The sequence below is a fragment of the Dermacentor andersoni genome, chromosome 9 (assembly GCF_023375885.2).
Source record: "Dermacentor andersoni chromosome 9, qqDerAnde1_hic_scaffold, whole genome shotgun sequence".
Lineage (NCBI taxonomy): Eukaryota > Metazoa > Arthropoda > Arachnida > Ixodida > Ixodidae > Dermacentor > Dermacentor andersoni.
In genome coordinates, this window is record NC_092822.1 from 61,918,692 (window position 1) to 61,943,024 (window position 24,333).

Genomic DNA, 24,333 nt, shown 5'->3' on the forward strand with positions numbered 1-24,333 from the left:
GTTTTAATTATAGTAGTTTACTTATAATCCCCAACACAATTTTTATTTCACCATCTATTCAAAGATCACGCACAACGCTGTTGCTTCGTTAGTTCAACCTTCTTTGTTTAGACTGATCCAGGAGCCAGGAGAGCGATTCGGTTCATAGTCAGCTGGTCTGTATGCTTGTGGAACGAGTTGTGGCTGGAGAAAACGACAACTGCGTTTAAATTTTCCTTTTGCTTAATTATTCCCTTGAGTGACGGCTTGCCGCGGTGCTGGCAGATCCTCGGAACCATATATCCGCGATATGCGTTAGATAAGGTGGAAAATAAAATATTGCGAAACAGCGTCCAGCTTCAGACATTGAAATAACCGTTCAAACCATAAGCAATATGACTGTCACCCGTTACCTTGTCTGGTTTTTCCCTAATTGTACAGCGCTGTTCGAGCAAAATTGGCAACTGGAAACAAGAGTCGCAAGGAGATGAGAAATTAAGCAATCTAGTAAGGGAGAAAGCCAAGGTGACAGCCAAACAGGGAGGAAAAGCGAAAACTGTTTGTAAAAATATTCATTAATCAACATCTTTTTATTTAAAAAGGAAGTAGAGAAAACACCGCCGGATATGGAGAATAATTCCGTGTTTTGAATGACGCTTCCACAGTTATCAATCGAGCCGCCTGACGTAACCACTTCCCTGTTGTGCTAATGGGAGTGATTTTCTAACCTTCCGTGGTGGGCGCAGTACGTCTAGAACCACAGCGTCCTGCTCGTTACTCGGTTTTACGGGACTCCTGGCCACTCATTGTTACGTAACTTCCCAAATAACAACAAGAGTTGGTTTTGGGACTTGGTAGAGCAGTAAACGAGGGATCCAAAAGAACTGTGATTGTTGCAAAAATATTCATTTCTCTGTAATTCTTCCAAAGCTAATTAAAAAAATGCTACTAGAAATCTTTATTTTGCACTTTCGCTTGTTAACTTGTTCTTGGCAAGGTTCTTGCTGCCCATCTTTCATGCGCGAGTTGATTTGATGTGGTTCACTGTTTGCCAAGTAAAGAAGAGGTGTATCTCACAGGCGTACCAGTGAGATACACGTTATTTCAATTCTTTTTTGCGGGTTTGCTGGTATTTATGGCGAATGGTTTGCGGGTTACTGGTATTATTTATGGCAAATTATTCACATTTGTACTAGTAAAAGTACCCTCCCCCTCATTTGCATAGAAAAGCTACCTTGGGTTGCCCCCCCCCCCCCCCCCCCTGAAGAAATATCCTGCGTACGTGCCTGCATACTGTACTACTCTGTTAACAGATATCACTGCACCAGCTATTTGCTTGGATTCTCCCAACAGTTCAATTGTGCAAATGTCTCCTGCACCCACCCGTACCTGTGCAGGGAGTATAGAAAACATTCCTGCCACATCAACAGCATAGTCTGCTCATATTACATTTTCACAATATACAGTGAATAACCTTTTTTGCACTGACATGGCGTCGATTTAAGCTTTTCTGTTGTTTTATCGTTTCACCCCTTACATTAAACCAAACCGAATGGTCTTTACATTAACCAAGCTTCACACAGAAGACTTGTGAGCGTATTCCAGGTAAAACTGCCACGACGACTTGTTATGACAGATTAAAACAGTAAGAGAAAGTAGCAGAGTAGAACGCCTCGCACAGTTTATTTTAAAATTCTGGGGTTTCACATGTCAAAAGGACGATCTGATTAAGAAGCATGTCATAGCGGGGGGCACTCCTTAATAACTTGGCCATATGGGGGTTCTTAATGTGACCCTAAATCTTAGTACACAAGCGCTCTTGCATTTTGCCTCCACTGAAATGCAGCTGCCATGGCTGGGATCGAATCTGCAACCTCTAGCTCAGCAGTACAACGCCACAGCTATTGGCGTGCTACAGTGGGCACCTCCTGCACTCTTTTACCAGCTCGCTGTTGCAGCCAAAGAGTCCGTCTATTTAAACCATGTCAAGGAAAGTAGCCATTGCCCTCACGGTAGCAGCACCCCAAAATCCTGTTGAAACACTGGCTACACCGACAATTGTCTGCTTCAAACACTGTTATTCCCTTAAAGCCTGGTGGCCCACCAAGAGTATTAGATGCACTAAGCTTCAAAAAGTGAAGTTTTGATTATGGGAAAGAATGTCATATTTTGGAAGAAAACATCTTGTCTCTGAAGTGAGGCATAAAATTTACACCAATATATTAAGCACCTAGAAAATTGAAAGCGGTTGACAGAAATTACAACCAGGTAGAACACATCAAAAGCAAATGACGTCTGATAAGCACAAATGTTGTTCTAAGTGGACAAACCAAAATGAACTTTTACCAAATTCACTTTTCTGATATGTCATAAAATATGCACAATGCTAGAACATATCACGACTCTGTGCACAGCAATCACAAAATCATTGCCACAATTGTCATCCAGTAAGTCCACTCAAGGAGAAACAAATGTCAGCTTTTCAAACACAAACAAAAACATCTCCAAGTGACCTCCAATTAATGCACTTTCTTCATACTTGCTACACCAGTCCTGTATTCGTCAATGTCCTGACTTCATTAATTTCTTTGTGGTTTATGCACAAGAAGTTAATGTTCAGATTGTTGCTCAGAACATCACTGTGCTACCTGAAAATCATTAAAATCATACAGCAGGCTCTCTTTAAAGCAATATTTGCTGATAAGATACAAATTCGTGAGTTGCAATGTGTCACTTAGTTTCCTGTATACGCAGCATGCTTGTGTTAAGCTAACAAGATGGTTGAACTTCCAGATTCCCTTCATGTTAACATTGCAGCCCCACGACATGACAGCAAAAAAAGAGAAAGAAAAGCTGTGCCGCCCTGAAGTAGTACTTCGGTTTTTGTGCGATCCCTACTCTCCTGCAGCACCCTCATGCCAACAAAAAGAGAGAATATCATGCCCACCCTTGACACTGCATTATGTTACAGCACAAAAAGAGTGATAAAAAATGGTCAGACAAGGAACGTCTTTCAACAGTTCATCAAGGAGAGTTGTATTCATCAGTGCCCTGACAAAGACAAGCCTCTTTGTCAAAATATTGGTGGTCGTGGCAGCACCAGCAAAAGCAGCAGTAGCCCAGCTTGAGACAGCCTTTCTTGAACCACAGTTGACCACAGCTTTAGTGCTTCCTCTGAACCTCTGACCTGTGAACCTTTGTGTAAAACAAAAGGAGGCCAGTTTAACATCTTTTGGATTGCATGCCAGTTTAAAGATAGTACACAAAGAAATGGGTAATAGTGAGGTACTGCAAGGAGCTACTGTGGCTGCAATGCTTTGCTTGATAATGAATGTTCTTGTTGTTTTGTTAACAACTTGTACCACCACTGCTCACGCTGTCTACAGTCTTTGTCAAAAGTCTGAAGGCTATATACATTGTCAGACCACCAGGCTGACCACAGGCTCTTTAAGGGAGTTTCTGTGGCATAACATAATTTGCAGCCCCAGGGAAAATTAAGAGAACTCTCATGCTTACCATTTAAAAGGCGTGGAGTGTCAGAAGCACCACAGGAACCACAAGACGGAGCCAAAAGACATATACCGTGAAGGTGCTGAGTAGCCTATAAACTTTTGACAAAGACTGTGCATGTTCATCATGCAACTGGGATCCGTGATCATGATACACCTTTTAGCACACCAATAAAAGAAAAACACTGAGCGAGAAACATTCCAAAACCTAAAAGGCACAGCACTACACCCAACATTTCTTGTGCACTTGTTTACCACTACTGCCATCTGTGCCAGTGCAACCAATTCTTGTCGGCGAGATTCCACTCAGACAGTCTCATGCCTCATGTTTGTTACAAGACCACATGGCACTTGGCAAGAACACACCGGGGATGTACGACCACTGTGCATTTGCAGGGTAAATAAATGCTGGTATTTCTGGTAGCTGAGAAACACCATGTTGGTAACAGTGTACCAAGACTACAGTTGACCCCCTTTAAACGGAACCTCAGGGAACCAGGGAAATTTTTTCCATTTAACAGGAGTTCAACTTACTGAGAAACAAAGCTGAAGGGTGTTATGAATATGAACCAACCAACCATGAGGACATGGTGTTCCGTTTCAGTGGCACTTCTGTTTAAAAGATTTCCGTTTATCGAGGTTCCACTGTGTTTCTTCAACGCCTAGCAAACACCAGCAGATTTCCTATGTTTGGGGTTCGCACATTGAGTGAAAATGGGAAGGCAGTGGGAATGACAGTGGTAACTTCAGGAAGTTAACTGAAACAGGCTTGCTATTGATATCGGGCTGACTGACACCATCATAAGATTGTTATTTAAAATTTCCCGGTGTTTAACAAACAGACCGGTGCTTTCTCCAGGGATGAAGTCAGAAGAGCTATGCACTACGTGAATAGCGTGAGCGAAATGCTGACACGCATTCTGTGGAAAAGGAGGGGGCCAACGTCTCCCACATACCTTTTTTTCACGCTTGGCAGCTTTCTTTCGTACCCAAAAGACTGTCTACCCATTCACAAGGCAGAGGCAATTGCTTACATCATCCCCCTGCTGTGACAGCAGGCGTCTGTACATTGGTGAGAAAAAAGATCTTCCAGAGTGCCTCCGCCAACCTGCGAACAACCTTTGGAACTTCAATTGTGTACGCAGCGCAGTTGATGAGCACTCGGAAACTTACGACCACAGTAGGTCTTATAGTGCGCCTAGTTGGTAAAGGTTCATCTTTTAAAAATGGCACTAATCAATATGATACATAGTAGTAGAAGGTGGTACGGGTGCTACAAACAACTTTATTTTCTGAAGGCGGTGTTTCAAAAGTTTCCGCTCACATATCTGTGGTTGACATTTACATTGCGCACTGTCTTTATGCATAATGTTAAGCACGTGTTACCTAGCATGGTTGTTAACATAGCACCCCATGACTGCGATATAACTCCTGCTGCATCTGAAGGATATTTCATATACCAAGCCTGTGGAACACGAAACGTAGTGCTTCAAAGCACTGGAGCTGCAAAACAATAACATTTTGCTGTAACGTAGCCACTCAGATGAAAATTTCAGTGACGAATGTGAGCCTTCTTACGGGCAAGTACTCACTGCACCTTCTCACATATACAGACTCACTGGCCGAAACAATATCTTGCTTTTTCTCAGATAATGCGCTCTGTGTGCTCTGAAAACCTTCATGACTGAGGGGAACATTCCAGTCTGTCTTGAATCTTATGCAAGCATTTGGCAAAGGCAACATCACAGCAACTAAACGAGCAGACACATCTGATTCACTGTCCACCATCACATAAAATGTTGACAGAATGCGCCAAGGCCCTTTAGAAAGTAGTCAACTGCTTCGAATGCTGGCTGCACTCATGGTTCGTTAAATTAGGTTTGGTGGCCAAGTTGGTTTCATTAATTCCGGTTGATGACAACATTGAACTCCATGGGTATCTGCCCGGGAATGGAAATTCCTTCGTTAATTCGGGAACTTGGTAAAGTCGGGTTTCGTTAGATAGAGTTTTAACTGTACTACATCCATAAGCTCAAAAAAAAGAAAGCTTCACATACGACACAAATATTCAGCTTGTGCAGTTCTTGAAACTGAAGCTTAAGAAGAGGCATATAAATAAAATGTTCACATGACAAAAATAATGTTCCACACTTCAATGGCATTCACTGACAGCAAATGACTGTTTACACATTTGTCTACAGTGTTAGTTCCCTGAAAATTGCCATTATGAATTAAAAGATAAAAATTTTGATAGACAAAACTTACTGAACATCAACTGGAAAGAATAACTAAAGTATACGATCATGAAATAGGAAACAAGAATAACACAAACCGCAAGGTGGCTGAAGCAAGGAAAGATATCAGTAATTGTAACTTCTTTTGCTTTGGTTGTTGAAGTTGTCACTGGTTATGAAGAAACCGTAGAACGTGATCACGAACACATCATACAATGTGACAGTAGAAGACCTTACGCTTTTCACTAAGCTGCTACACTCTTTTTCATACATGGAAGGCATTGATATGAAGATTAGAGAGACCTCGTTATCAAAAAACATCGCGTCAGATGTCAAAGAATGGTATAGGTATGCGTTATGTAGTTTGATGTAACAATATGCTTCATACTTTTACGTCTTGAAAGATGACAAAATTACTACATGGAATGCGTTGCATACACAAATTTATCTTCCCCTGAATGAGCAGAGTGACATTCAGTTACAGTTACACAGCACATGCGTGAAAGGTTAGAATGCCTCAACAGCGGCGCATTGTGTTTGGCTGCAAAATTAAGCGACAAACTAAAGTGGGCGCTGTCACACTCTGTTTAATCGGCTCTCCGGCTGCCAGGGTAGCATTCTGGCTTCCACTGTCGGTATGAGCACTGTGCACACAGACATCGAGTTTAAGGTTTGCCGGAAGGCCGTCTGGTCAGGACGGAACATGGTGAAAGGTCTTTCACCACATACACATTAGCGTTCCCTCTGAGCAGTTGCATGTGTGCATACCCCACTGTGCTTTATATACCGGTCTGAGTGGAACGTACATAAACACCAAGTTAAATTTGTGTTATCCTTTCTTTGGATATTGACAATGAAATGCTGACGGTTTCCCTTTGACGTCATCTTGTATGCCATCAAGATGCGACGCCTGCAACACTCATCACGCCAGCATTCTGAAACGCCTTAAGCAAAAAACTAAACCCTTCCGAAGGTTTCAATGCTTCATATTTGGGCTAAATTGACAATTTTGCCCAACAAATGACGATACCAACTTGGTCTACCATTAGGATGATAACAAATGAGAAGAACTGAACTCTCTATACACAGCACATTTTTTCTGAAATGTCTATTAAGAGTTCAAGAATATTATATTGTCTTCTTTTTTTTTCCGAGGATGGTTACCTTACAGCAAAATAATAAAAAAAAACATCATTGTATATACCCTGCATCATGCAAGAAGTCCAGTAAGGTTCTCTAATGACAAGAATCTTGATTCCACTTGCCAAAGTCAGCGTTGCGGTTATGCAGAGGCCAGATTGCTTGAGCAAAGACTCCCGGATGTGTCATGTGCACTGCCTGGGCAAGTCCATAACAGGTGGTGCACTTTGGTGTCTTAATTGTGTTACGGGTTATACAGTTGGGACAGGTGGCGTCGCTGTTGATGAACCCCTTCACTTCTACTTGCAGGTGACAGCAGGCATATGAGGGCTACCCGTGCTCATATTCGCTTCAGGGTGATGACGTTCCAGAGGTAATTCACACTAATTATGCAGAGGTCGTATGAGATGGGTACATAAAAAATATTCATATGCTTGTGGGGGCACATGCATACAGAAAATTCAATATGTACTTTGCCTGCTCATTGCTTTCCCTTTCCTCTTTCAAGAGCACATACATTTTAAAACCAAATAATAATAAAAAATTTCCAACGACACCTAAGCACTTCTTACGAGTTGTGAATGCAAAAGCACTGTCCAACTCAATGGCACTGAGCGCTCCTTCAAGTTTTGTGCTGTGAGTAATGTGCCACAGCGACACATGCTGTCCGAGCCAGCAAGCAGCAGCAGCGTGCAGTGCCGACGCCACTTGCCGCCTATGCGGCGATGCCCATTGGGCGAGGCGTTGCAGTGTTGCCCTCTCCCCTAACACAACACCTGGCGTGCTAGCGCAGCAGGTGTAGGCGTAGCATTTCACCCGCTCTGCAAACACCTGCTCTGCTCCATTGAGGAGGACCACTCGTGCCGAGAGCGAGGGTGATGTGTTGTCACGGCGGTGCCCTCTGCCCTCACACCACACCTGGCAAGTTAATGTGGCAGCAGGTGTTCCTTTTTGCCTGCTGTGCTCTGTCAACGTGCGCCTCGTGACATGGCACCGCAGCCAATGGCAATGCGAGTTTAGGTGCCGTTTTGCTGCTACAGATGACAGATGCCGGCTTTTTCGCTCAATGGGCCATTTGATGCTTTTGCATCAATAATAAATACATTTGAAACCTTGGCTGCAAGAACCGGCCAGGTTTGCCAATAGAAAAATAAGCCATACGTGCCCACAGGCCAGCAACAGGATGAGAATAAAGATTTTTGCAACACAAATGAAAACACCTGAGTGATGAAGGCTCCTGCTTCTTGCTTTCATGTCACGCCAGTGGGAAGGGGGACCTCTAATGCAATCCAGGAGTACTACAGCTGCTGTTGTCCACCCAATCAACAGAGCAGCTGGTGTTGGTTGCACAGGTTTGAGCTGGACAGAAAAGCCTCCCACTGTTCGGGGATGGGCTTTCGCAAAAAAGAGCTGCTGAGCGCTGCTGCTGCTGTCTTGTTCAACAGCCCACACAGGGCAGCACTCGTATAACAAACCAGCATCTGTACTACCTCTTCAGATGTGCCAGTGGCTGTCTGGCTGGCTCTATTCTCTATGGAATTATGCAATGAAGCAACAAATGGTACCTATAATATAATCAGGGCAACAAAAACATATGGGGCTTCAACTGCACGACACTATTATGAATGCAAAGCTTTCGATGCAGTCTTTTCTAGGGTTTGATGTGTTCGACTGCTTGGTCAACTTCTTGCTGAGTAATGTGGGCCGGACTGTAGATAGCTAGTGCAACAGTAAACTGAGGTAATCCCACAGACAGCGCAATCTATGGATGGGTTACGTGGTGGAGCTTTCTGCATGCTGCTGATTTTCTGGGCAGGCACGTAATCATAATGCTGCAAAACATGTTGCCAAAGATGAACAATCTTATAGATTTTAATGAACTGCTTCACAAAAGCTTCACATAACAAACATTCCAAACTGTGCGTCAGATTTGCAAAATTTTCTTTACCTCTGCGCACAATCTGTGTAATAAAGGACACGAGCCACAAATCCCAAAAAGATGACCAACAACCTCTTCACATTCGTGTCCACTCCTAGACATATCTTCACGATGTGAAGACGTGGCATTCGACTGCTGAGCTAAAGGTTGCAGGCCCAACTTCCAGCTACTACGATGGGTATTCTAATGGTGACTGAATGTAAAAAATGCTTGTGTGTGGTGCTTGTGAGCAGACCACAGGTAGTCAAAGTTAATCAGATCTACCCCGCATTGTTTCAAGGTTTCTGTAGTTTGATTACAGCTTAGGCTGAACACCATTTTTGTTTATCACATGTTAAGAAACTAGCAACAGAAGTTGATTATGTTTTTGGCAATAACCATACAAATTCTGATGTCTGCGACGTTTATTTTTGACTGAAATAAGGTGTTTTTATTGTTTAGAGATAAGCGCTGCTCACGCCCCATACACATCCTTATCTACTGTTCACCACATTAACAGTACCTACAGTGCACTCGGGGACACATCGCGAGGAGCCCGCCGTGTGTGTGTTGCCTCGTGCCTCTTCAGATTGGACTCGTCTGCGCAAGCCTTTGGGCAGAAGCGACAGTGAAATGGCTTCTCGCCTGTGTGTACCCGTACATGGCGCACAAGGCCGTCTTTCCGCGTGAATTTCATGGGACAGAGGTGGCAGTAGAATGGTTTCTCGCCAGTGTGGATAGGTAGGTGCTTGTCCAGGATGCTCTTCCGTTTGAACACCTTGCTGCAGTAGATGCACTTGTGTAGTCGCTTGCCCTTTCTCTTGCTTGTGAGGGAAGTTGTTGTGTCACTGCACACAGGATGATGCTGCAGATTCCTTCTCTCATTCAAGACTTGTTGAGGGGATGGCTCCAGCCGGAGAGGTACATCAATGAATCCTGCACAGAAAGAAAAAAAAAGAGAAGTTTTGAGCAAGACACGGCATCTGTCGGTGTCCCATGCCAGCAAGCACTGTTGCTTGCCCTCGTGAAGCTGCCAATTACCAACAACGGTCACATTGCAACAAGCTACATCGAAACCTGAATCTTTACTTTCTGACGACATGTCGGAGGTATTCTAGGCAAAAGCTGCCATAGGCTCCTTGACTGCACATAGAAACCGTTGTAGAACAGAGAACGTCCAGGTACTGCAAAACTTAAGCACATTTTACATACCAATACTACATACATACATACAATACTACAATACATACATATAATACAGTTCAGCGAGTTGGAGTGCATCACTTAGTTTCCTGTATACGCAGCATGCTTGTGTTAAGCTAGCAAGATGGACGAACTTCCACATTCCTATCATGGTAATACTGCAGCTCCATGACATGACAGCAAAAAAAGAAAAAGAAAAAAAAGAGAAAAGCTGTGCCGCCCTGAAGCAGTACTTCTGTTTTTGTGCAATCCCTACTCTCCTGTAGCACCCTCATGCCAACCTAAAGAGAGAAAATCATGCCCACTCCTGACTCTGCGTTATGTTACAGAAGAAAAGGAGTGATCAAAAATGGTCAGACAAGGGATGTCTTTCAACAGTTCATCAAGGAGAGTTGTATTCATCAGTGCCCTGATAAAGACAAGCCTCTTTGTCAAAATATTGGTGATTGCGGCAGCAGCAGCAAAAGCAGCAGTAGTCCAGCTTGAGACAGCCTTCGTTGAACCACGGCTTACCACAGCTTTAGTGCTTTCTCTGAACCTTTGACCTGCGAACCTTTGTGTAAAACAAAAGGAGGCCACTTTACCATCTTTTGGATTGTAAAGATAGTACACAAAGAAATGGGTAATAGCGAGGTTCTGCAAGGAGCTACTGTGGCTGCAATGCTTTGCTTGCTAATGAATGTTCTTGTTGCTTTGTTAACAACTTGTACCAGCATTGCTCAAACTGTCTACAGTCTTTGTCGAAAGTCTACAGGCTACATATGTTGCCAAACCACCAGGCTGACCACAGGCTGTTTAAGGGAGTTTCTGTGGTCCATAATATGCAGCCCCAGGGAAAATTAAGAGAACTCTCATGCTTACCATTTAAAAGGCGTGGAGTGTCAGAAGCACCACAGGAACCACAAGACGGAGCCAAAAGACATATACAGTGAAGGTGCCGAGTAGCCTATAAACTTTTGACAAAGACTGTGCATGTTCATCATGCAACTCGGATCCGTTATCATGATACACCTTTTAGCATACCAATAAAAGAAAAACACTGAGCGAGAAACATTCCAAAACGTAACAAGCACAGCACTACACCCAACATTTTTTGTGCACTTGTTTACCACTACTGCCATCTGTGTCGGTGCAACTAATTGTTGTCTGTACGATTCCACTCAAACAGTATCATGCCTCATGTTTGTTATAAGACCACATGGCACTTGGCAAGAACACACCGGGGATGTACAACCACTGTGCATTTGAAGGGTAAATAAATGCTGGCATTTCTGGTAGCTGACAAACACCATGTTGGTAACAGTGTACCAAGACTACAGTTGACCCCCTTTAAACGGAACCTCAGGGAACCAGGGAAATTTTTTCCATTTAACAGGAGTTCAACTTACTGAGAAACAAAGCTGAAGGGTGTTATGAATATGAACCAACCAGTCATAACGACATGGTGTTCCGTTTCAGTGGCACTTCTGTTTAAAGGATTTCCGTTTATCGAGGTTCCACTGTGTTTCTGCAATGCCTAGCAAACACCAGCAGATTTCCTATGTTTGAGGCTCGCACATTGAGTGAAAATGGGAAGGCAGTGGGAATGACAGTGGTAACTTCAGGAAGTTAAGTGAAACAGGCTTGCTATTGATATCGGGCTGACTGATACCATCATAAGATTGTTATTTAAAATTTCCCGGTATTTAAGAGAAAGACCAGTGCTTTCTCCAGGGATGAAGTCAGAAGTGCTATGCACTACGTGAATAGCGTGAGCGAAATGCCGACACGCATTCTGTGGAAAAGGAGGGGGCCAACGTCTCCCACATACCTTTTTTCACGCTTGGCAGCTTTCTTTTGTACCCAAAAGACTGTCTACCCATTCACAAGGCAGAGGCAATTGCTTACATCATCCCCCCGCTGTGACAGCAGGCGTCTGTACATTGGTGAGAAAAAAGATCTTCCAGAGTGCCTCCGCCAACCTGCAAACAACCTTCGGAACTTCAATTGTGTACGCAGCGCAGTTGATAAGCACTCGGAAACTTACGACCACAGTAGGTCTTATAGTTCGCATAGTTGGTACAGGTTAATCTTCATTGAAACGGCACTAATCAAGATGATACGTAGTAGCAGAAGGTGGTACGGGTGCTACTAACAAACTTTATTTTCTGAAGGCGGTGCAAGGCATATACCCCTCTGACGTGAGTGCAAGTCCACTACGTATGCCAATTCTCAAGACACATGTCACATAATGTTCGGGACATTACCAGGATACAGCATACAGACACATGCTGAGACATAGATGTGTCACTCACATATTTTTCTCCCTTTTGCTTTATGAAAATACTTATAGTATCTCACGTGAGACAGTGTTCCTGCTTCTCAAAAGTTTCAGCTCACATATCTGTGGTTGACATTTACATTGCGCACTGTCTTTATGCATAATGGTAAGCACATGTTACCTAGCATGGTTGCTAACACAGCACCCCGTGACGCGATGTAATTCTTTCTGCATGTGAAGGATATTTCATATACCAAGCCTGTGGCACACAAAACGTAGTGCCTCAAAGCACTGGAGCTGCAAAACAGTAACATTTTGTTGTAACGTAGCCACTCAGATGAAAATTTCAATGACGAATGTGAGCCCTCTTACGGGGAAGTACTCACTGCACCTTCTCACATATACACAAACTCACTGGCCGAGACAATATTTTACTTTTCCCCTCAGATAATGTGCTCTGTGTGCTCTGGAACCCTTCACGACTGAGGGAAACATTCCAGTCTGTCTTGAAAATTATACAAGCATTTGGCAAAGGCAACATCACAGCGACTAAAACCATCGCATAAAATGTTGACAGAATATGGCAAGGCCCTTTAGAAAGTAGTCAACTACTTCGAATGCTTGCTGCGCTCGTGGTTCCTCCGTCGCAGCTTTCGTGAAAAAGCCACGGGGCAATAGTGGCACTGGTACGGCCTCTCTCCAGTGTGTGTTCGCACGTGATGCACGAGAGTCACCTTCTGCGTGAAGGCCCTGGGGCACAGGTGACACTGGAACGGCTTCTCACCGGTGTGGATGCGGAGGTGAATGGTCAGGGTTCCCCTCTTCGTGAAGACCTTGCTGCAGTAGCCACAAGTGTAACGCTCATTGATGTTTGCACTTTCGGAGTAGTCTAGATTATTTCGATTATTTAGTAAAAGGGAGGACTGCAGGTCTACTTGTCTGGTAGACGAGCCATCACCGAGATGAAGAGAGGTGTGCTGTAGTAGTGTAGTGGAGCCTGCAAGATAGAGGATGCGACTGGTCGCATGAACTGCAGTCTGTAGGAAGGCTGATCATAAGACATGTATATCTCGCAAATACAGGGTTATAGAACGCAGAAGCACAGGCAAGAAGTAATGCATAAGTGGTTGAGAGTATGTCTCTTTATAATAATGACCTTCATGTTAGACCTTCATGATATGAATTTGCACATCGTGAAAGATTTGCTTCGAAGCCTTCACGTTGCATGTTTCTACAAATATATAAACAATGCAGAGGCAAATACAGTAGAATACAGTTGAATCTCTATTTAACTAAGTGATGAACATGCTCAAATTATTTAGTTAAATCGGGAAGTTCGTAAAATGGAGAAAGGTATTGTTCGGTCCTTGAAAATAATACTGTAACTTAGCGACACCCAAGAGCTACTACAGCATTGTAATTACCGCTAACCCATGCCTGCGCATGGGAAAAGTAACGTAAAGCTATGACAAGCTGCCGATATGCAAAGATGTGGAGAAGGAATGCAGTGATTGTGCGAGCAGGCCGAGAAAGAAAGTTGCGAGGAGACAATCAATGTCAGCTGTAGCTTAAAGCATGAAAAAAATGAAAGCAACCATCGCCGCCCATAGCACCATCTGGCACGTAAGAGCACTACAGACTGCTGTGTCCGTTGTTCCGTACATGGGCACGGCATGCACCCTCGTCAAAATAAAGGTATAGGGCTGTGACTATGGCGCCGAGATGTTCTAACGCAATGACGTTAGAGCGCACACTCAAAGAAAAACCAGTGTGTGTAAAAATTAGAAAGAAATCACTGCTTTTTTACTCATTTATTTCAGAAAAAACTTCATTAAATTGGGTTTGGTGACCAAGTTAGTTTCCTTAATTCGGGTTGATGACAACATTGAACCCTAAGGGTACCTGCCAGGGAATGGAAATTCCTTCGTTAATTCGGGAACTTCGTAAAATCGGGTTTTGTTAGATAGAGGTTCAACTGTACTACATCCATAACTTCAAAAAATTTAAAAGGCTTTACATACGACACAAATTTTCAGCTTGTGCAGTTCTTGAAACTGAAGCTTAAAAAGACGCATATAAATAAAATGTTCACATAACGAAAATAATGTTCCATACTTCAATGGCATTCACTGACATTAAATGACTGTTTACACATTTGTCTGCAGTGTCAGTTCCCTGAAAACTGTCATTATGAATTAAAAGATAAAAATTTTGATAAACTAAACTTACTGAACATCAACAGGAAAGAATAACCTAACTATATGATCATGAAAATGGAAACAAAAATAACACAAACAACAAGATGGCTGAAGCAAAGGAAGATATCAGTAATGGTAACTGCTTTTGCTTTGGTTGTAGAAGTTGTTATTGGTTATGAAGAGACAGAAGAACATGATCATGAACACATCACACAATGTGACAGCAGAAGGCGCAATGCTGTTCACTGCACTCCTATACTCTTCATACCTGGAAGGCATTGCTATGAAGACTAGAGAGACCTCATTATCAAAAAACATTGCGTCAGATATCAAAGAAAGATATAGGTATGCATCATGTAATTTGACGTTACAGTATGCTTCATACTTTTACGTCATCAAAGATGACAAAATTACTAGGTGGAATGCATTGGATACACAAATTTATTTGCCACTGAATGAGCAGAGTTGCATGTTTCTGTGGTTAGCGGCCACAGTGCAGTGCTTGGGTTCGCGACCAATATATGGGATGTCAGATATTCGGAGTACAAAGGTGCACAATTATTGCATGCTTTGACGGAACCTTGTGTCCACTAGTTGTAGTTGTAATAGTAAGCAAAGTAGTTATTGCATAGTAAATGCCTCGGATTAGGCAAAAACTGCACTGCAAGACATGTGAAACTTCTATGAGTGCGCTACTCGCATAATTTTTGCGGAGCTCCTTGCTAAGTAATAAATGGAATATAATGACGGCTAACGTTCAAAGTGCAAAAGAATAGCACGTTAAAGAATCAAATTCTCAACTGTGAACTCATATACAATGCAGACAAGAACTACACTCGAAGTCATCTTCGTCTACATTTTCACAGATCAATACTTATGACAAGCAACAGACAGACCTAGCCGCAAAACATTACAACAGACACAAAACAGAAATGGCTGCCAAGCTGCGCTTAGTGTGCTGACAATGAGCACTGTTTTCAGGAGTCACTTTACAAAAGACCAAACATATTGCAATCCCTACTAGCACAACAAATTCACTGGGAATGTGACAAAACGACATGAGCTACAGATGCACAAGTAGGCAGCACCAACTCAAATGGTTGTAGTGGTGGATCCTATGCATCCTATGGTGATGCTGGAAGCAAACTCAATAGACTTGCTTGCATGCAGACACTTGTGGATAAATGGTTAGCATCAGTTCCATTAACACAATCTTGTACTGACAGCTTGTATTCTTGTGCTTGTTCATCAGCCTGGACGCCTGCAAATCGAAGTGCAGAGAAGTGGACCTTGTGGAAGTGTAATCACTGTCACAAGTAATTTCTTACAGTCAATGTCATGCATTGAATAACCACATAATTATTGGGCTCTTTAAGTGTACAGAACAGGGTGTATATTCACATTACTTCTTACATAAGTGCAATTCACAAGTGGTCAGTGCCAAGATACCCATCTTGTTACCATTCCAACTGCTGTCTTGTGCAGTGGGTGCATGACTGTTAGTCAATAAAGAAGCCATCTTATGCAAAAATATCTTTGTGAATGTGGTCTCGGATTGGTGAATTGCAACACTAAAGCTACTAAAGCTACTTGGTTTTGCCAAGAGCTGTTGCTGCTGCTAGAACTTTAAGGCAAGTTGGGTCTTTTTTACGACACTCTGGTGTCAGAGGAAAAAGGTACTGTTTTGTAATATGTTAGAATAAATTTAGTAAATCAATGAAGTGGGCTAGTCGGCGGACATTCATGATTATATTGCGCTTAGTGTTACACTAACGCAGGTGAAGGACAGGATGCGGACATAGATAGCGCTACGTATGTCTGCGTACTGCTCTTCACTTTCCTTAGAATAAATGTTTGTTCTCTTGTGTGTGCAGTGCATCAACAAGCAGCATGCTGCTCCAGTTGAAGCTGTTGCTGGGCCAGGGGGCGAGGTTCTGCTGGTATACCCTTGGCCCTCAATGGCACTGAAGTACAATCAATTTCTCACTCTCTCAACTGAAAGGGTAAGTTGAAACTCATCAGACAGCAACACTACCGGAGCTGCAAGAAAAACTTGTATAATGTTTTTGATAGGAAAGCTCTTGAAAAAAAAAATATTTATGCTAATTGAGGGAACCTGTCTGGATCTTTTTTAAAGCTTAAAGCTACAGTCTAGCGTCACTAGCTCGCTAATGCCCACCCCCCCCAAAAGATTTATGTTTTATTTTGTATTTATCCAAACTGTCAGCAGCCTTTTGGATGCATTGCACAAGAAAACTGTTGAAGCACTGTGTGCTCAACAGAAGCAGCATTGCATGGCCTGGAATGATCCCTAGTCGCATGCATTGTGGCCTGCGTAGTTTTCACAAGGGGTGTATCTGCTTCTCCAGCATTCACTGCATGCTGCAGCAAGTGCCAGACACATTTGATGTGTGGAACCAATCCCTGCAGATGCATTCCACATGATAACTGTAGACCGAAGTCCATCCTGCAAATATCAGAAAAAATGTACAGTGCAGTCTAGTGTTACTGAACATGCGAACATGGGACTTGCATGTCATGAGTGTGCGATTCAGTGCATCCCAAAAGTCAGTGCAATACATGCTGTGCATTTTCTGCAATACAGCTGAAAACACCTGGACTGCCCACAGGAAGAAGTTCACTCATTACATGCATTGGCATGTTCGCTCGCTATAACTATGAACAGCACTGTAGAAGCTGGAATGAGGAACCTACATCACGGGCCGCAGTGAGCAATGAATGCTTCTGGCGACAAAGGGGATATATATATATATATATATATATATATATATATATATATATATATATATATATATATATATATATATAGAGAGAGAGAGAGAGAGAGAGAGAGAGAGAGATGCCAAGGAGAGAAAAGCAGGGAAGTTAACCAGAGTTCAAGCCTCCAGTTGGCTACCCTCCAATAGGGTAGGGAAAGGCGAATGAAACACAGAAAGAAGAGCAGGGACAAAAAGAAAGGTGTGAAAAAAAAGGGGGGGAGGGGGACGGGATCATTATAGTTTTTCTCATAGGCCACTGCCACGTAAAAAGGTCAACAAAGCCGTGACAGACTTTCGGTGCGACGACAGTTCATGTCAGCATTCCAAGACAACAAATTAGGTCCAAATTAGGCATGAGATCCTGCAGCTCTCATTCACAATTGGAATTTTCACAATAAAACATTTATTGAGGTGAGTGACTGAGTTGCTCTTTTCTCTAGCGTTAAGTTGTTGGCCGTGGCACAACCACAAGAAATATATTTTGATGTCTTTTATCTTTCAAAGAAAATTGCCACGCAACAACAAACATTCCTTGCAACGTATTATTAATCCCAGCATCACAGGATATCACTACCGCCATTGCTGGCCTCTGATATACCTTCATGTTCCACCACTATACACCTGAGCAAAGATGTCTCCACTATACTAAAGCCCTCTATTGGCTACGCATCAGTCACGAGTAAGGACTCATACAAGCACAAGTCAACCAATGCATGAAGCACACATACTGACTATTGATAGTATGCCAACCATTTTTATCATTCTGCACAGCATGGATTTCATAAGGGCCTTTCTTGCAAGACCCAACTAGCTCTTTTCATTCATGACCTTCATGTGAATTTTGATTGTAATCAACATACTGATGCTATTTTCCTCGACTATGAAAAAGCTTTTGACAAAGTCTCTCACCATCACTTACTACATAAACTTTGTTTCTTGAATTTAAACATGGGTGTATTAAAATGGCTAGAAACATTCTTCACTAACTGCGAGCAATTCGTTACTATCAACGACCAGTCCTCCGTCCTCCTTCCGGTATTTTCACGTGTCCCTCAGGAGTCTGTTCTTGGTTCACTTCTCATCTTAATATGCATCAATGACTTATCCCTTCAAGTACCTTGTAAAATTCGGATGTTCGCTGATGACTGCGTGATTCATCATACCATTAACAATGACACTTATGGAGATACTTTGCAACAAAATCTCAACCATGCGCAGTCTTGGTGTGCCCGTTGGCTAATGACACTTAATCCAAAAAAATGTAAACATATGTCATTTACCCGTAATTGTAAACCCTTCTTGCCTTCTTACACAATAGCCAACAATCCCATTGAAACAGTAAAATAATTCAAGTACTTAGGCATCTTTTTCCTGTGACCTTAACTGGGGCACGCATATTAACAGCATAGTATCATCGGCAAACAAAACTCGGCTTTATGAGGCACCACTTGCATCATGCCCCTCAGGATGTCAGATTTGTGGTGCACAAATCACTTATCAGGCCTAAAGTTGAATATGCGTCACCAATCTGGAAGCCATATCAGATATATCTCATTAATGCACTTGAGTCCTTCCAAAGTCATGCAGCAAGATACATTCATTCATCCCACTCATATGAGGTAAGCACATCATCCTTAAGAAAGAAATCTTAGTTACAGTCGCTCTCGCATCGCCGTAATATAGCCAGCGTTGGTCTTTCCCATAAGTTTTTCTACAGTTCACTTAATCGTATGCCATACAAGCAAGAATATCACAATGCACTCGTCATTCGCTCCAAGCTTTAAAACCACGCTCACACACAACTACCTTCTCTGCTTCATTTTCTTTTCTCGGACAGCAACTTATTCGAATGCACTTCCCCACCATGTTGCATCTACAAATAATCACCATGTAACACATTGCTGATGTTGCTTCAATTTTGCCAAATTAATTGCCCTTTCTTGTACAGATTCATCATCTAACGTGCACTTTTGATTATATAGAATGTATCTATCTTTTTTCAAATGTTCCACTAGTTATTGAAGTGAATTGTCCATTGCAGATGTTTTTTCTCTTCTGTCAAAAGAATTACTTTTTTTCCTTTTAATTCACAATTTGTCGTGAGTATGTATTTGTTTATACAGGGTATCTACCACTTTTCAAATGTCCCGTTTATTATCACATTGAATTGTCGTTGCATGATGTACTCCACCCTTATGTAACACCCCTGATAAAGGGGCCTTTAAGGAAATAAACTGATCTGACCTGACCTGACTGTCCATACCAACAAGAGGCATCCCTTTTCTGCGGTGAGTAATTGGGCTCGGCATGTTAGAGTGTCCTGCTTGCATATGCAATGACTCTCTCTGCCGAGTCTTACCCCTGAACAAACACAATGCCTAGACCTGCATCGCTAGCATTCATATGGATTATGGTCGGAGTGCCCTCATCAAAGTGAGTCAGCATAGTAGGTTCTTGCAGGCACTGTAGGAAATCACTGAATGCTGCTTGTTTTTCTTCATCCCATATGAAGGCAATGTTCTTTTTTAGTTCACTGACGCCGAGACAATGCATGAAAGAAAGGCAATAAATCTACGGTAATATGCACAGAGACCTGGGAAACACCTCACTACCTTCTTATCCAATGGCGCTAGAAACACTGTGACAGCAGCAATTTTGTCGGGGCCAAGGCGGACACCTTGAAAGCTCACAACATCACCTAAGAACTGGAGTTCTTTAAAACCAAAGTGGTTTTTGTGCATTAGCGCTGACAGCCAATGAGCCCGTGGCCAGTTGGTACTCAATGGTATCAGAACAATGGTATCAACTTTGGCTGGTCACCAATGAGTGGCCAACCAATGTTGATACTATCATTCCATTTATCTGGCATCTTTGTTCATGCGATTTTCTTTTATTCATAGTCCACTGTAGCTTTTAGTTTCTGTCATACTACGTTTATTATCGATACTCATTTTGAAACTGTATTCCGTCTAGTAAACCTTAGTCATGTGTATATTGGCAAAGGCCATGCTATGTGAAAAATATTTGGAACATTTTCCATGCCGGATGACCATGCTCAGACAATCACTCACGAATAACGGTGGGAGAGCACAGGAAGGAAGGCAGCTGGATGAAAGAGTGGTGCTACCTTACTACTTATTTAGGAACCTTAAGATAAGTTTTGTCACGCCATCTGTCATATAAAAACTAAACCTACCGTAAAGCGTTAGTAGCATAACCAAGTTTCGAGTAGGTGGTGCAAGCAGTCTATGTAAGTAATCAAGGGTTTGACAAAAGTTTGGTCAGGTAGCACAATGATGAGGCCGCACTCATTGACCAAATCAGCATGAAAAACACAGACATTTCAAAGCCCGTACAGGTTCCTTGATTCCACTAAGCAGCCTTACTGGTATTAAGGAATCCTTACGGGCCCCAAAAGGTCTCTGTGTTTTTTACCTTGACTTCACCATCAGTCTACATGTGTTTCACATCCACAAATTACCCCAGACATGACTAGGGATATGCATCGGCAGCCTGTCAAGTACATGAGCATGGCACTTCAAAGGTTAATTACTTGAAACTGTAACTTATGATGCTGACGTCACAAAGTGCTATATGCATTCTGGTTCCACACCAAAGTATTTCTAAACGAATCACACCGGTCTCACAAACATAGGCAAGTGTCGTGTGTTTGGGTTTGGTCCCTGCATGACAACACACCCACATCTGAAAGTGAAAGTACACTCGCCATGTTTCCTTGAAAGAATGAAATTTGTTTACGAGAGTGTGACGTTGGGATAGTTGGCTGAGAAACATTTCGAGAAAAACAGTGCAGTAACCAGACCAATGAAATATGAAACAACACAGTTGATAGTCAGGCAACAGAGTTTGAGTTGATAGTCACTGCTCTTATCTCTTGTCGTGCTACTCCACTGGTCCCTGTGTTGGTCGTTACTGTACTGCACTGTGTTATTAGGAAATTCTTTGCAGCCTATGTGCAAGTGCAAAACTGAGAAATGTAGTCTGAACGTGGATGAGAGAAGGCAACAACAAAACAATCAGCTCTAGTGTTAAGCGAACAGGATCTGAAAAAAAAATTCAGCTTTTTTTTTTGTGGACACATGGTCCATGTAGCTGCAACTTTACTTACAATACAAGTCAATTACTATGCAACGAATGCAACATACAGAACTTGATCAGGCAGATGACAAAGGTGCTGAGCTGTCAATTGGAACGAGCGGCTCAAAATGAATTAACATTTTATTTTCATGGCTGCATTGCACCGAAAGAAAAATCACCAGAGAGGTTATGCGAGTTCAGGCACCTGGATTGATGCCTCTCATATCTACCACTCCATCAACAACAGGGTAACAATGTGACCTTGATGCAAAGCAGAAAATTCCCAAGTTTTCATGCTACGCCTGAGCGACTGCAATGTAATAGCATTATGGCATCTCACCGTTCAATGGTTATCTGTCCAATATCCACATGCTTCCTTCCTTCTCTTCCCATGGTCATTCGTAAACTATTATAAATTTATTATTTTATTTACTGATGCTGCCTCCCAACTCCTCGTGACTTTCATCTCCAACATATTATTAAAGCTTGTATCTTTCTCTCCTGCGACCTCGACTTACTAATGTTGCCTACCTACTCATTACCTGATGATCCAGATTCACCCTACTTATGATGCATTATCTGTATGCCCGACTTCATCAGAAGAGGATTGCAGCTATTGGGCTACAGTGCCAGGTGTTGAACTGTACTCATACTGTTGTGTCACCAGTGGACCACTCAAAGTAATGCATGATGACTACCGTGGTAGAGAGACCATATCCACTACTTCGCTTCATACCGTGTGCTCACGGCCGTGGCTTCAGAGCCAGTGGCCAGTTGAGGCTCTCAGAGATGACACGGGGTGCAAGAGCCATTCAAGAGACCACCTTTACTTCCCGAAGCCTCAGGCCAACTGAACAGCTTCCCGGTCGCCACTCCTCGCACTCTGGCCCCAGGCTGGCTGCGCGTGGCATGGGCACATGAGCCAGGCCCAGATGGTGGTGATGGCAGCACAGCAGTGCATCCATGAAGCCGGCGTCACCATACTACCCCCTCCCCTGCAGATCGCAGATTCATGTCGAGGTCGAGGAGGTCCTCCGTGAGCACTTGTGGCTCAGGTGGAGCAAGTGCCTCCACACCTGGCGGATGCTTCTGGTGAGCAGCAAAGGCCTCCTCTTGAAGAAGGTGTGATCGCAAGGACTGGAGGAAAGTAACAGCAACTTCCGCATGCCTGGAATTGGCAGCTGAAGGCCAGGATTGCAAAGCACAGTGGTGGCGAGCCTGGCCCGGTGGAGAGACCTGCTTGATGAGTGCGCCAGGATGCTTCCATAACGCGGCATAAGGCGCAGAGTATGCAGGCTTCCTCTGGCGTGTAGATTGGAAGCTGCTTGGAGCGATATCTTTCTGTAAGGTGAAGGCCCCTGAGCGGCTCAGGAACCAGCTCTAGCGAGTCCCCGATGAGCGTCCGTGACTGCAGCTACCAAGGCAGCCACGAGACCCACTCAACCAATAAACAGAGCTGTTTGTGTGATGAAGAGCCATCCAGTTTGTGATGGTGCGGCGGTCACCTGGCAGTGAATGGCGAGTAGCATGGGGGTAGTAGGGGGCACACCGGTGGTGGATCTGTGGACACTGGCGGTACTGGCGTTGAGAGTGGGAGATCCGGAATATGCGCAGCGCACTGCACAAAATTGCTGGCACGGCAAAGCTGTTAAGAAACTATTCAAGTCCAGCTTGAAATCTTGCAGCTTCAGTGCTGAATGAGCCAGCAAAGGGGGTCACGAGAATACCATGAGGCTTAAGAGGGGAGTGAAACATTATAGCGTTTGAGCTCTGAGACATGCACTGGTCCAACTAAGGTGCTGGTTGAGGTGTCTTTCAAGCAGTAAGATAAATTACCAAGCTTGCATGAAATAGCAAGTGGACCATCCCACTGAGGTGCTAAGGACACTGAAAAACCTTTAGCCGAGTTGCTCAAATGATGCATTAGTGTAATACTAAGTCACCTGAATGTCACGGCGGTGTGAGTTATTTTGGCAAGTTTTCTCGAGCCAAGCATTATGCAACTGCTCACGAGCAGCAGTGATAGAGTTTGTAAGCCTCTTACGTCGTGCATGCACGAAATGGCGGTTATTGGAATAGGCCGAATGTGATGGTACCAAAGTATGGGTTAGTGGAAATGAAATTTCCCTGCCAAAGTTCAAATATGCAGGTGTAAAACCAGTGGATCTGTTGACCGTGGTATGCATCGCAAATGTCATTTCCGAGAGCTTAGCATCCCATTCCATATGATCGGTGGTATGTACCATAAGCATTGACCTAAGGTTTCTGTTGATGCATTCAGTTATGTTAGCCTGTGGATGGTATGGTGTTGCCTTAACACGCCTTCGCAAATGTACGACTCGTGAAGTAAGTGGCGTTGCTGGTTACCAGTTGTGGTGGGAAACCAAAACACAAGAAGAAACCGAGGAGACAGAGTGAAATTTTCCTCGAAGTTAGTGCATGCAATGGGTATAAGTCAACCTACTTCATAAGTGGTCAGTAACCACCAATAAGTAGCAGTTTCCCAAAGGGGTACGGGGGAAAGGGCTCATTACGTCACGCACAACGATTTGCCGGGGGCTTCGACTAAGAACTGGCTGCATCAAGCTGGTGGCAGACAACCACATGGTTTTGCTCGTTGACAAATTGAACAGCTTGGTGTATATCGTAAAATGTTCTGCTGCATGCAGGCCAAGTAAAAGCCTGACATATTATCATAAGTCTTGCTGGCATAACTGTGACCAAAGCAGAGTCGTGGAAGTAACTAATAAAAGCTGTTCCGAGACTTCTCGGGATCACTGTGTGAAAGGGAGAGTGACTGTCATCGTCATCAGCTTGTGGAATGTAGCAAAGCAGAAGGCCATCATGAGCGAGTACATTAGCATAGAACTCACCGATGGTAGACGTGCACTAGAGCCACCTAGCTGTTTGACGACATGCCAGCAGAGGCTGTCTTTGCATTGCGCTTCGAGGAAGCACTTGGTGCTGACCAAGGTATCCTATTGGGGGTCTCAGTCAACAGCAGCAATGAGAGA

General features: G+C 43.3%; 1 protein-coding gene across 1 annotated transcript in view; it reads right to left on the reverse strand.

The window, feature by feature from the left end:
- The window catches only part of LOC126528109 (uncharacterized), a gene marked incomplete at its 5' end in the record, with an annotated part of 29,820 nt that overhangs the window by 2,348 nt on the left and 3,139 nt on the right, over positions 1-24,333 (reverse strand). The window contains 2 exons of the mRNA XM_055069387.2: positions 9,308-9,716; positions 13,028-13,240. Coding sequence (XP_054925362.1) covers positions 9,308-9,716; positions 13,028-13,240 — 622 coding nt within the window. The remainder of the gene's footprint in view (positions 1-9,307; positions 9,717-13,027; positions 13,241-24,333) is intronic.